General features: G+C 35.5%; 2 protein-coding genes across 2 annotated transcripts; one reads left to right on the top strand and one right to left on the bottom strand.

Moving 5' to 3' along the window:
- Positions 1-3,759: 3,759 nt before the first annotated feature.
- On the top strand, positions 3,760-6,448 carry LOC143541245 (uncharacterized). Its single transcript, XM_077034122.1, has 11 exons — positions 3,760-3,814; positions 3,904-3,965; positions 4,382-4,518; positions 4,602-4,660; positions 4,743-4,766; positions 5,405-5,487; positions 5,574-5,638; positions 5,726-5,775; positions 5,849-5,950; positions 6,020-6,079; positions 6,168-6,448. The coding sequence occupies exons 4-11, from the start codon at positions 4,616-4,618 to the stop codon at positions 6,279-6,281; spliced, it is 543 nt and encodes a 180-aa protein (XP_076890237.1). The 5' UTR covers positions 3,760-3,814; positions 3,904-3,965; positions 4,382-4,518; positions 4,602-4,615; the 3' UTR covers positions 6,282-6,448.
- Positions 6,449-9,078: 2,630 nt separating this feature from the next.
- Positions 9,079-10,421, bottom strand: LOC143541224 (putative F-box protein At4g05475). Its single transcript, XM_077034103.1, has 3 exons — positions 10,318-10,421; positions 9,720-10,008; positions 9,079-9,627 (listed from the first exon to the last, which is right to left on the bottom strand). Exons 2-3 carry the CDS (start codon positions 10,001-10,003, stop codon positions 9,099-9,101), a joined length of 813 nt encoding a protein of 270 aa, XP_076890218.1. The 5' UTR covers positions 10,004-10,008; positions 10,318-10,421; the 3' UTR covers positions 9,079-9,098.
- Positions 10,422-11,333: the final 912 nt, after the last annotated feature.

The raw sequence follows: 11,333 nt of genomic DNA, 5'->3' as shown, positions 1-11,333 counted from the left end.
GAAAAGCGGATACCACAACATAAAAGTAGTCAAAGTTTATTCATTTAATTGTATTTTCACTCATTCTTAGTATATTTCACTCATTCTCATTCTCATTCTCATTCTCATTCTCATTCTCACAAGTCATAAACACCTCTCTATAAGTATATACTAAAAATAATCACACTTTCTTACTTTTAATTAAATATTATATTTTTTTATTTTTTTATCATTACATTTTAACTCTCTCTTGTATTTATAAATCACAACTATTTTCAAAAAACATTAGAAAATTATAAAATATGAACAGTGTCTTACCAAATTTAATTATGAACGATAATTTTCTGCTTCACTCAGAAATCACAATCATCACACTTTAATTTTTTTTAAAAGAATACATAATTACATACTATTATAGAAGATCTGTTTTGAATGTTTTTAAAATTTTTAAATATATTATTATTATTATTATTATTATTATTAATCATCCATATATCCGGTTAAAATAAAAGAAAGACAAAAGCTGGTGACATCCAAACAGGCATCAAACCGTGGATGCTTCTAGACGGTGGACAACAAAACCGGTTCCTGGAACCGGTTCGGCGGAACCGAACCGGTTCCTACCCGTTTTTCGTAGGAACCGGTTCGGTTCCGTTTCAACCCGACGATCCGGGACCGGTTTGACATGTTTGGAGGTGGACCGGGTAGGAACCGGAACCGAACCGGAACCGGTTCTGGAACCGGTTCGACCGGAACCGGTTCCGAACCGGTTATAGCCGTTGGAGTGGTTCTAGCCGTTGGGAAACGGTTTTATGGCCGTTTTTTGACCGTTGGGGTCAAAAATGGCCGTTTTTTGGCTCCCCAAACACCCCACTACTAGTATAAATAGGTATTTAGTGTAATGGGTTCATCACAACACTCAAAACGCAAACCCGAACGCAAAAAAATACAAAAAAACGCTATTACAACGTTCTGAGTTCTCTAATCTCTTGTTTTCTCTTCTTCTATATTCATATTTGTTGTTATGGCTGCCTCACAATCATCGGTTGGTCAAGGTTCCACCGCCGGACCAAGTTTCGTTCGTATTGTACCTCATAATCGTAATCAAGAGATTTGGTGCAATTGGGATTTGGTTGAATTGAGTGACCATTCATTGAAGGCTCGGTGCAAGTTTTGTGGGATTTATTTAAACCCACTTTCGAATTCAAATTTGAAGAAACACATCGAAAGACCGTATTGCAGGGCGTTGAAACAGAACGTCGAGTCGCAACAAACGCAAATGGATAGTGAAGGCGGAATATTTACATACCAAATTGATCGAGTTCAAGATCGTATGGCGAAGTTTGTGATTCAAGAAGCTTTGCCGTTTAGCCACTTCGACAACCCTCGCTTAACCGCCATGATTCGAGATACGCTTCAACCACAATACACTCACGTAAGTCGTCATACTCTTAAACGTTATTGTTTAAAATTGTGGAAGAAGGCCAAAGAGGTACTAATTGCATATTTTGAAAATATAAATACGGGAATAAACTTAACTACTGATGTTTGGTCGGCTCCACATGGTCTACCCGAATCTTATCTTTGTGTCACCGCTCATTGGGTAGACCCGTCATCGTGGGAAATGATGAAACGCACCATTGCTTTCGAACTCTTTGAGTATCCACATATGGGAGATAATTTGTTTGAAATTTTAGATTATGTTATAAAAACTTATAAACTAGAAAATAAAATATTTTCAATTGCATTTGATAACGCGTCGAATAATACATCGGCGGTTGATAAATTAAAATTAAAATATACGCCGATTTGCAATGGTGTATTTTTTCACTCAAGGTGTGTTGCACATATCATTAATTTAATCGTGCAAGACGGACTTGCTTCGGATGAGGTTACATCGGTTATAAACGATTTTAGAGTAATGCTACATGAAGTTTTTAAGAAAAGTAAAAAAAGACAAATGGATTATAGAAAATTTTGTAAAGATACGGGAAGAAAAGCTTTGGGAGCTAATTGGGATGTACCTCATCGATGGAATTCCACTTGCATAATGTTTCAAAGTGCTTTGAAACAAAGAGACACTTTACAAATGTTTCATTCTAGTCTTGCCGAGAATGATTTGGCAATCCCCTTTTCAAATGAGAAATGGGAAATTATCAATGACTTATCGACTTTTCTTGAAGTTTTTAAAACATCAACTACGAAACTATCGGGAACGTATTATCCAACAAGTCCCTTGGTTCTTTCGGAGTTATTTTTAATCGTTAACAATCTTAAAGAATTTGAAAATAAAAGTCCAATGTTTTCAAACATCATATTACCAATGAAGTTTAAATTAAAAAAATACTTTCTTTAATTGCCACCGATTTTTACTTGCGCCGCCGCTTTAAACCCAATGTTAAATGTTACGGGGGTTGAATGTGTGATAGACGAAATTTTTTCAGCCTTAGATATGCATGAAGTTGACCCAAACTTTTCAACAGAGGCACAAAATGATTTTAACTTGAATTTTAAATTTATGTATGACTTTTATATAAATAAATATGGGTCAAACATACACATGCCTACGCCGGGTGGGTCTTCATCAAGTTCAAGTGCTCCTAGAGTACGAGACCCCATGATTAGCCTTATGAACACCGTTCGCAACGTAACGGCTAAAAAACAAAGGGGTAACACCCCTTCAAGCGAACTAGGAAGGTATAGTGCATATGATTTCTCTACCGGTTTATCCGAAGAGGAATATGACACTTTTGATGTTTTGGCTTGGTGGAAGGTAAAGGAAACCGAGTTTCCGATTCTTGCCACCATGGCCCGTGATTTACTAACCGCCCAAGCTTCTACGGTAGCTTCGGAATCTGCTTTTTCTCTTAGTGGCAGGGTAATATCGGTGAGAAGAACAAGACTGAATTCGGAGTCGGTGGAGATGTGCATTTGCTTGAAGGATCACTTGGACTCAATCGATCGTGTTCAACACGTGACCACTCTGGAAGACGAAACACCACTTGATGTTCGAGTGCACGACGAACAAGAAGGCGTTTCTACAAGTAATTCTGATGAATAAGTCGCCACTCAATAATTACGACGAACAAGAAGGCTTTTATAGAAATAATATGTCACAACTTTATATTTATAAGTTTAATGTTTTGTTAGTTTGTTTTTGAATATTTTAAAACATGTAACCTTTTTTTTTGAACTTCTTAAAGTAAATAAAATGAATTTTATGTTAATTGTTTTTTTTATTTAACATGTTATACAAATACGAATCGTATAACACCGCTCTTGATTATAATTCAGCATTTGACTTGCGTAAGCCAAAAGACTATAATACATAGCAAACTCAACAAATGTAACACGATACAGATTTAAGTTCACCATTACACGATACACGATACAGACTAATCAATTCAAACACGCTGACACTCATAGCATTAAGTTCAATATGTTGTTTACCATTGCTCTGTGGGTGAACAACAAAAGTAGCATGAGCCTCTTCAGAAATCAGAAGAACACAAATCATCACCTACACAAGCAGCGGAAACGAAAAACGAAAAAAAAAATAATATTTTACACTGTAACCGGTTGGAACCGGTTACAGTGTAAGAACCGGTTTAGGAACCGGTCAGAACCGGTTCCACCGGTTCCGGGTCCGAGGGTTGGGGAACCGGTTCGGTTCCCTAACCGGTTCGACCATGGAACCGGTTTAAACAGTGATGTTGACTAATGGAACCGGTTCTGAACCGGTTCCGGTTCCTTTGACCAACCCGATTTGATCACCTATAGTTCTAGTTGTAGCAGAGACTAAATCTGAAGACCTTGCTTCGGTTTCACCAACATGGTCATCATTTATTTGCAAATATCATCATCATTATATTATTATTATTATTATTATTATTATTATTATTGAAGTTTAATTTTCACTGACAGAACAAACTGGGGCGAGGGCATCGCGACAAAGTCCAACAATTCATCACAATCACTGGAGCTAGGTCAGCTTTGTTTAAAACTCTAGATCTTTTTGTATGCCAATTGCCAATAATATGACTTTTTAAAAATCAAGTTAATTTTGCTAATTACAAACAATTTTTAACTTGACAAGAGTAGTTGCTATTATTATTATTACGCTATAGTTTACAACTAGATTAAAAATAATTACACTTGTTCATTTTGATGTAGTGTAATAATAACAACACTATAGTCTTAGACCATCCGCGACAGGGCATTATAGGGGCCCCTAAAAAGAGTGATGATAATGTGTCGGAAAATGCCCGTTAAGGGTCATTAACCATGACTTATGGGCTAACGCTTCTTAAACTTTTCAAGTTAAAAGCTGTTTGTTATATTTTGGTAAAGAAATCGTGTCTTTTTATTGATAATATTTTATTGACTTCTTGGTTGCATACAGTGAAAAAGTTGCTCTGCAGGCATTAAAGGCCAGTGACTGGCATCTTGATGGTGCATTTGATATCTTTTACAGTCAGCCTCATGCTAAATCTTTCACTGATACGCGCCATTTAGAGTAATTGTACAACCGATACAAAGGTAATTAATTTATGAATCTTGCATTCAAACATTGCTGTTTAGAGGAACTGTATTATTGATGGTTTCTTAATGTATGTGTATAGATCCTTATGCTGATATGATTATGGCTGATGGCATTAGCACTCTTTGTAATGACCTTCAGGTAATTTTGTTAAGCCATTCAGACAGAATCTAGATTGAAGGAGAAATAGTAGTTTTACTGACACTTGTTTTCTTCCTGACAGGTGGATCCTCAAGATATTGTTATGGTATGTTAAGATGCATATTTATATTATATAGACGAATTATAGGGGTGTTGGTCATGCTCCCTGGTCCAACAAGGCACGGACCTGAAATTGACCCGAACCCAAAACTCGTGTATGACATGACACGAGCTGCATATTTGTGGGTTGGCCCGAACACGGCCCGTTTGACCTGAAAGTTTTCTTTTATATCTATTTTGTTGTTTTCAGATATTGATACTTTATAATTTAGAGTTTTACAATAGAAAATACAAGTTTAAGTAAAGCATTTACATTATAATTATATAATCTTAGGTCAATTTCATTTTTAGTTTTCAATTTTGGCATAAGATATCCAACCAATATAATTTTATTGCATAAAACACATTTTTGAAATATAAAAAAAAAATTAAATGGGTTAAACGGTTAAGTGGACCCGTTTATACCAAATCCAAACTCGAAATTTTCTTGTTAGATTCGTGTTGTCTCATAAATTCACACCCTTTATGAGTTCTTATCTTTCTGTGTCTTTTTTTTTTTTTTTTTTTTTTGTGAATTTGTGTAATATTTTTTCTCCATGTAAGTAAAAGATCTTTTTCAAATTTTAATAATGGTCTGTTGGATAAATCCATTATTGACACATTTTGCTGATATTGTTGCTTCAGTTGGTTGTTTCATGGCACATGAAGGCTGCTACCATGTGTGAGTTCTCAAAACAGGAATTTATAGGTGGTTTGCAGTCTTTAGGGTAAATTTAGTTTCAATCACGCCTTTTTTAGATGCATTGAAACTAATAATAAGTTACTTAATTTCAATAATCATTTTTCATTTCAGGTTAGATTCGCTTGAGAAATTCCGTGAAAAGATACCTTTCATGCGTTCTGAGCTGAAAGATGATCGTATGTATCATATCTTTTAAACCTTGTTTAGTTTCGAACCACTTTGAATCTGTTTAATTTCTTGTTTTAATATTTTATTTGCATCAGAAAAATTCAAGGAGATCTATAATTTTGCATTCGGATGGGCAAAAGAGAAGGTACATGCATATTGTCATTAAACATTATTTATTGGCTTATGTAGTAATGGCTTATATTCTTTTATGATTTCAGGGTCAGAAGTCATTGGCATTAGATACAGCAATTGGGATGTGGCAATTGTTGTTTGAAGAAAAACAGTGGCCGTTGGTTGATCATTGGTGTCAGTTTTTACAGGTATTTGTAATTTCAGAGTGTCACTTATTTGTCATTTTAATGGATTAAATGTTTACTTTTGCATTTCAGGCACGCCATAATAAAGCTATTTCTCGAGATACTTGGTCTCAGTTACTGGAATTTGCAAGAGTAAGATCCGATTCATGCATAAATGTTGTCCGTATATGCTTTTAAATAATATAATCTTGAAATGATTTGTTGAATAAAATGAATGCAGAGTGTGGAGCCTACACTATCAAATTATGATGCTGAAGGTGCTTGGCCATATCTAATTGATGAATTTGTGGAGTACTTAAAAGAAAATGGCATAATTCAGAAGGAATGGTTGTAGAGGTGCAAAAGAGCAAGCTCTATGATTTGTTGTTGATTTATTATTTATGAACCTAAATTGTATTTTGTATTAAACACAAGAAAATAACTTTGTATTGCATTGTAAAAGTCTCTGTTTAATTTGTAATTTAAATTGCTTGGAAGAATGAATCAGTGTGGAATTGTGGATTGGTTGGTAGAATTCTCACCAAGTAAACTGCCTTTTCATAACCAAATTCTTTTGCCCTCATGGGTAGTTTCAAGTGATTCAAACCTCTGGTAGAGGTGCACTTTCCCCATATCATCACACTTCCAGACTCGCAACCTAATACTGAGCATTAACCAATATCACAAGTTTGTAACAATAATTTCAACTTGAAATTCTGTACTAAGCATGCATACCATACACAAACTGAAAAAATAAAGATAACAAATAACTGAAAATGAATTTAATTTCAGAACAAAGTCATAAATCTCATATTTTGTTAGACCAATCTGAAACAAGTTGCACAGCCATCAAAGAAATGCATTTTCATTTCAAAACAAAGTGATAAATCTGAAACAAACACATTTAGGATTTACCAAAGTAACAGGTATCAAAAAACTAGAGAATCATCAGCAGAAGATTGATTAAGCAGCATAAGCTTTCAGGGAAAACAGAAGACTATTCTTGCAGGCAGACAAGTAACAATTGCACCTTCAAAAGAAAAACATCAACCACAATTAGTATCCAAACATCATATTAAAAATGAAAGATACATTTATAAAACCATACAAAAACTCACCTCTCAGCATGAAACACTATTCAAACATTGTAAGGCCCCGAACCCGGTAGCCTTACTTTAGCGTCGGATTTACTCATAAACACAGTTCTTACAAATCAGAGTTCATTAAAACTTTCGCGGAATATAAAAACTTTCATAAAACATTTCATAACAAAACACGTCTTGTCTTAAAACATCATTTTATCTTTCAAAATAAACGAAACATTAAACTTAAACGTCTTGAGTCTTCCGATGCCAGCCTCTTATTCAGTGTCACGTGTCTCCTCAAGCGAGCTGCCTCATTCTACTCACCTGCGTGCATACTAAAAGTCAGCTACGCTGAGTGAGTTCTAGTTAATCACATAATCATACAATACCTTCTTACATTTCATACTTAACCTCTTAACTTTCTTTCATACACACATAATTGCATATACTTTCATTCTTACCTTCATACTTTCTTTACATACATAATCATACGTTTTAAAGAGCCTTTCGCCCTATAACTTCACAGATATTATAAGGGTCTGGTCCCTAACATCACAGATATTATAAGGGTCTGGTCCCTCTTTCCTCGAATATTAGTAGGGTTCGGTTCCCTAGTTCTCGAATATTAGTAGGGTTCGATTCCCTCTTCGTTACCATACAACCATACATCATACCTCGAGTATTATTAGGGCCCGGTACCCTCTTCGTAACCATACAACCATCCTTTCATTCTTTTATTAACTTTATCACATTCATACATATAAGCATACATATCATACTTACCTTATATTTAGCGTTACAACCTGACAGTACGTGCAATATCCGAAGATCGTTCACGTACCGTCAAGCCATCATTCATACATATCACATTATTCACATAAGGCATACACTTATCTCTTAGGATAAGCGTATTAACAAACATATCGAGTATGCACACAGCCCCGAAAACGTAACACATAAATGGGGCTAGAAACTCACCTGAACTCTGCTTCTTCCTCCGATAGTTGTAAACCCTTCTTTAACTGAGCTCGGCTGACTGTATAAGTTACACGTATCAATACTCGCCTGATCTAATCTGGTGGCCTAGTATTAGCTTACTTTTACTTATCGTTTTTAATTTATTTTCTAATCGAACTTGACTTTAGGCGAAGTTAAACCTTAAGCGAACTTAGCTTTAGGCGAAGTTAAATCTTAGGCGAACTTAGCTTTAGGCGAAGTTAAACCTTAGGCGAACTTAGCTTTAGGCGAAGTTGTCATCAGGCGAACTTAGCTTTAGGCGAAGTTGTCATCAGGCGAACTTAGCTTTTAGGCGAAGTTGTCATCAGGCGAACTTAGCTTTGCAGGCGAAGTTGTCATCAGGCGAACTTAGCTTGCAGGCGAAGTTGTTGGCTGCAGCTACTGTTCGTCCTTAATCATCTTCGTTTCTTAACCAAATAACTCGATTTAGGTATCCACGGAATCGTCTGACCAGCGCCTACAAACCCCAACCATCAAATCGGCCTAACATCGACGTTTAAAGGGTGCGATTTAGGCATACAGGTTACGGGTTCTTTTATCAATCGATTAACCCATCAAATCTTAACCATTTTCAGTAAGTTTAGCTTTGTAGGATTCGTTTTTACCATACAAACACCGATCTATCATTTCTATACTAATCCAAAACTAAACGAACAAGTTCTCGATATAAACGTACCGTAAACGAGTCGAACTACGAACACGAGCTGGTCTTTGATGTTGCTTTGGTTCGTCACGACGATCTAGCACCAACGAGCTCGGGTCCTTGCCTTTGGATCTTGGTTCGGGTCGTGTGTGTTTTGGAGTGTGTAGAGATTAGGATGGATAAATGGATGGAATGGAAAGGATTGGGGTTTAAGGGGGTATTTATACTCCCTTAAGCCCATGGACCGAAGGCCCATATTTCCTTTTGGTCCATATCTAATCCCATCTAATTATCCTACTAAGTCTTCATATTTTGCTATTATTATTATCGTTCCACTAACTCGTTTATTTCACCCGACAAAATAATATATTAAATATTACTTTAGAAATTTCGGGATGTTACAAACATGGCCATGAAAGCGATCGTCTCAGTCAAATACTGGGTAGCCATCAAATCCGTCATATTCATGATCATAGTACCAGTAATAATTAAACTTAGCAGCAGTATACGGATAATCTTCAAGAGAATCAAGAGGAAGTTTTAGATGTTTAATCTGTCGTGAGCATCTTTTCCCCAAGTTTCCCTCAAGATCAAGGTGCCCGCACATACGCAGGTCAAGCGATTCAAGGTGACGACAACCATCCAGAATGGCCTGTAACCCGACATTTGTGATGCTTTTCCCAATGAGTTCAAGGTGAGTTAACTCAGGCAAGTTTTTCCCAATGGCTAAGGCTATATCATCACTACCATCCTGTGATCTTTCAGCAACTTTATAGTTCAGTTTGAGTGTTTTTAACGAGGGGCAATGCCGGCCAGCAGCTTCAATATCTTTTTGAAAAACGTCTGTTTCCACAAAGCTGAGTTCCTCCAATAACGATAATTTACTGAGAGCTTCACTCCAGCTTTCCCATAAACCAAAAGCATGTACGATTTCTAGACGTTTAAGCTGAGTTGATCTGTTAATTAAAGCATATCCGAAATTTGATTGTTAAAGAGTAATATTTTTGTAATATATTAAAGAAGATGAACTGCTACACCTCGATCATACCTATCAACAACATACTGAAGAACTTTCTCGTCGCAAATACCAATGATGGTTAAATCAAGCAACTGGCCTTGGCTTCTATCGATGGCACGCTTACAATTGGGGTAACGAACTAAAGTATACATCTTCATACGAAGGACCCTATACATGGAAGGGTCTTTGCAGTATTCACGCCAAGCGGTGCACACTTTTTGGGCGCTTTGAATTTGGTCAAACATACCAACCCGTTGGAGTATATTCCGTGTAACATCTGCTGGAAGCTCCAACCAGTTCCTTGTTTGTGGCATTGTCACTTTTAACATTCACAAAGCAAAGAAAATCAAATGCCAAATCAATCCGTTTCAAAAGCGTATAATTATAATCGTGTTCTTAACAAATTATTAATCAAATGGCCTAACAAAAACTTAACAATTAAGAACCCTAATAGCTTGGTTGTAATATAACTGTATTTATTATATGAATGTGATTTGCATAAAGGTAAAGCAGAGCAATTGGCATGAAATTAAATGTATAAAATGAAAACCCTAGAAAGAACTAGTACTGAATATCGAAAATCAAAGAAAACATGTAACAATTGATGAAGCGAAAAAGATGAACTCACATTACACTGAAAGCTAGAGCTAGAAAGAATTATTATTGTAGATGAAGCGTTAATTGGGCGATTTGTTAGGGTTTCAAAATAGAATGAATAGGGACTGAAAATTGGATACCGTTGTCGATTTTGGATTAACAATTTATACTTTATACTTTAAATAGATCCTATATTATTATTATTATTATTTAAAAGCAAGACTTATATATAAAAACATAAAAAAAGTATAGGTTAACAAAATCTTAGCAAGAAACTAAGAAACAAGCCCATAAAAACAGAAAGTGCTAAACCAAAACGTCTAATACACCATTTCATGTAGGTTAAAACCAAACCATAACCTCCATTCTCTTTTTAGAAGTCTTAGACTCTATAGAGAGCCACAAAAAAATTAATTTTTTTCTATCATCTAATACCTTAGAAAACAAAATATTTTTGCTGTCAAAAATCTTCTCGTTATAATTACACCATAAGCTCTATAATGTAGCAAAGAAAGTATTAATAATCAATTTCCTTTTCACCTTATTGGAACTCTAGTATTTCCCAAAAAAAAAGTTGACTTTACCTTCACAAAATTTACCCGGGCTAGAAATTTTGACCCACCTACAAACCTCTTCCCAAATGGCCATCGAAAATGGACAACTCGCCAAAAGATGATCCGCGTCTTCATCCTCCATAGAACAACAAGGGCAAAGCAAATCTGAAAAAATGACATACCCCTACAGGCTAGGGCACTCTTTGTTGAGATTCTACCATCGATTGCACGCCAAACACAAAATTTTACCTTGGACGGGGCCCAACAATCCCAAACAAAAAATTTATTTTCTTTTACCGACTATATTTCATCATTTAATCTTTCTCGGTTATAACTTCCAGAATATTTGTATCAACTTATGACATGATTTTTTTTCTTTAAAAAAATAGTTATGAATAGTAATATATAGGCTATCTAAGCACAAGCACAGAAGCCAAAGCTACTTCAAGGATTGTTTGTTTATTCCATAATATTTACATAAGGTTCTTCTTTC

Source organism: Bidens hawaiensis, unplaced genomic scaffold (genome assembly GCF_021521415.1).
Source record: "Bidens hawaiensis isolate Kalapana, Puna unplaced genomic scaffold, B.hawaiensis_p1.1 tig00012479_1, whole genome shotgun sequence".
Lineage (NCBI taxonomy): Eukaryota > Viridiplantae > Streptophyta > Magnoliopsida > Asterales > Asteraceae > Bidens > Bidens hawaiensis.
Note: the sequence above shows the minus strand (reverse complement) of the source record. Positions and strands in the feature narration are given on the sequence as shown.

Excerpts from the sequence above, each read along its gene's own strand:
- LOC143541245 (XM_077034122.1), top strand. The coding sequence starts at position 4,616 with ATGATTATGGCTGATGGCATTAGCACTCTTTGTAATGACCTTCAG. Across the intron at positions 5,488-5,573 it reads GGTGGTTTGCAGTCTTTAGG|GTTAGATTCGCTTGAGAAAT; the intron begins GTAAATTTAGTT and ends TTTTCATTTCAG. Across the intron at positions 5,776-5,848 it reads TCGGATGGGCAAAAGAGAAG|GGTCAGAAGTCATTGGCATT; the intron begins GTACATGCATAT and ends TTATGATTTCAG.
- LOC143541224 (XM_077034103.1), bottom strand. The coding sequence starts at position 10,003 with ATGCCACAAACAAGGAACTGGTTGGAGCTTCCAGCAGATGTTACACGG. Across the intron at positions 9,628-9,719 it reads CTTCAGTATGTTGTTGATAG|ATCAACTCAGCTTAAACGTC; the intron begins GTATGATCGAGG and ends TTTAATTAACAG.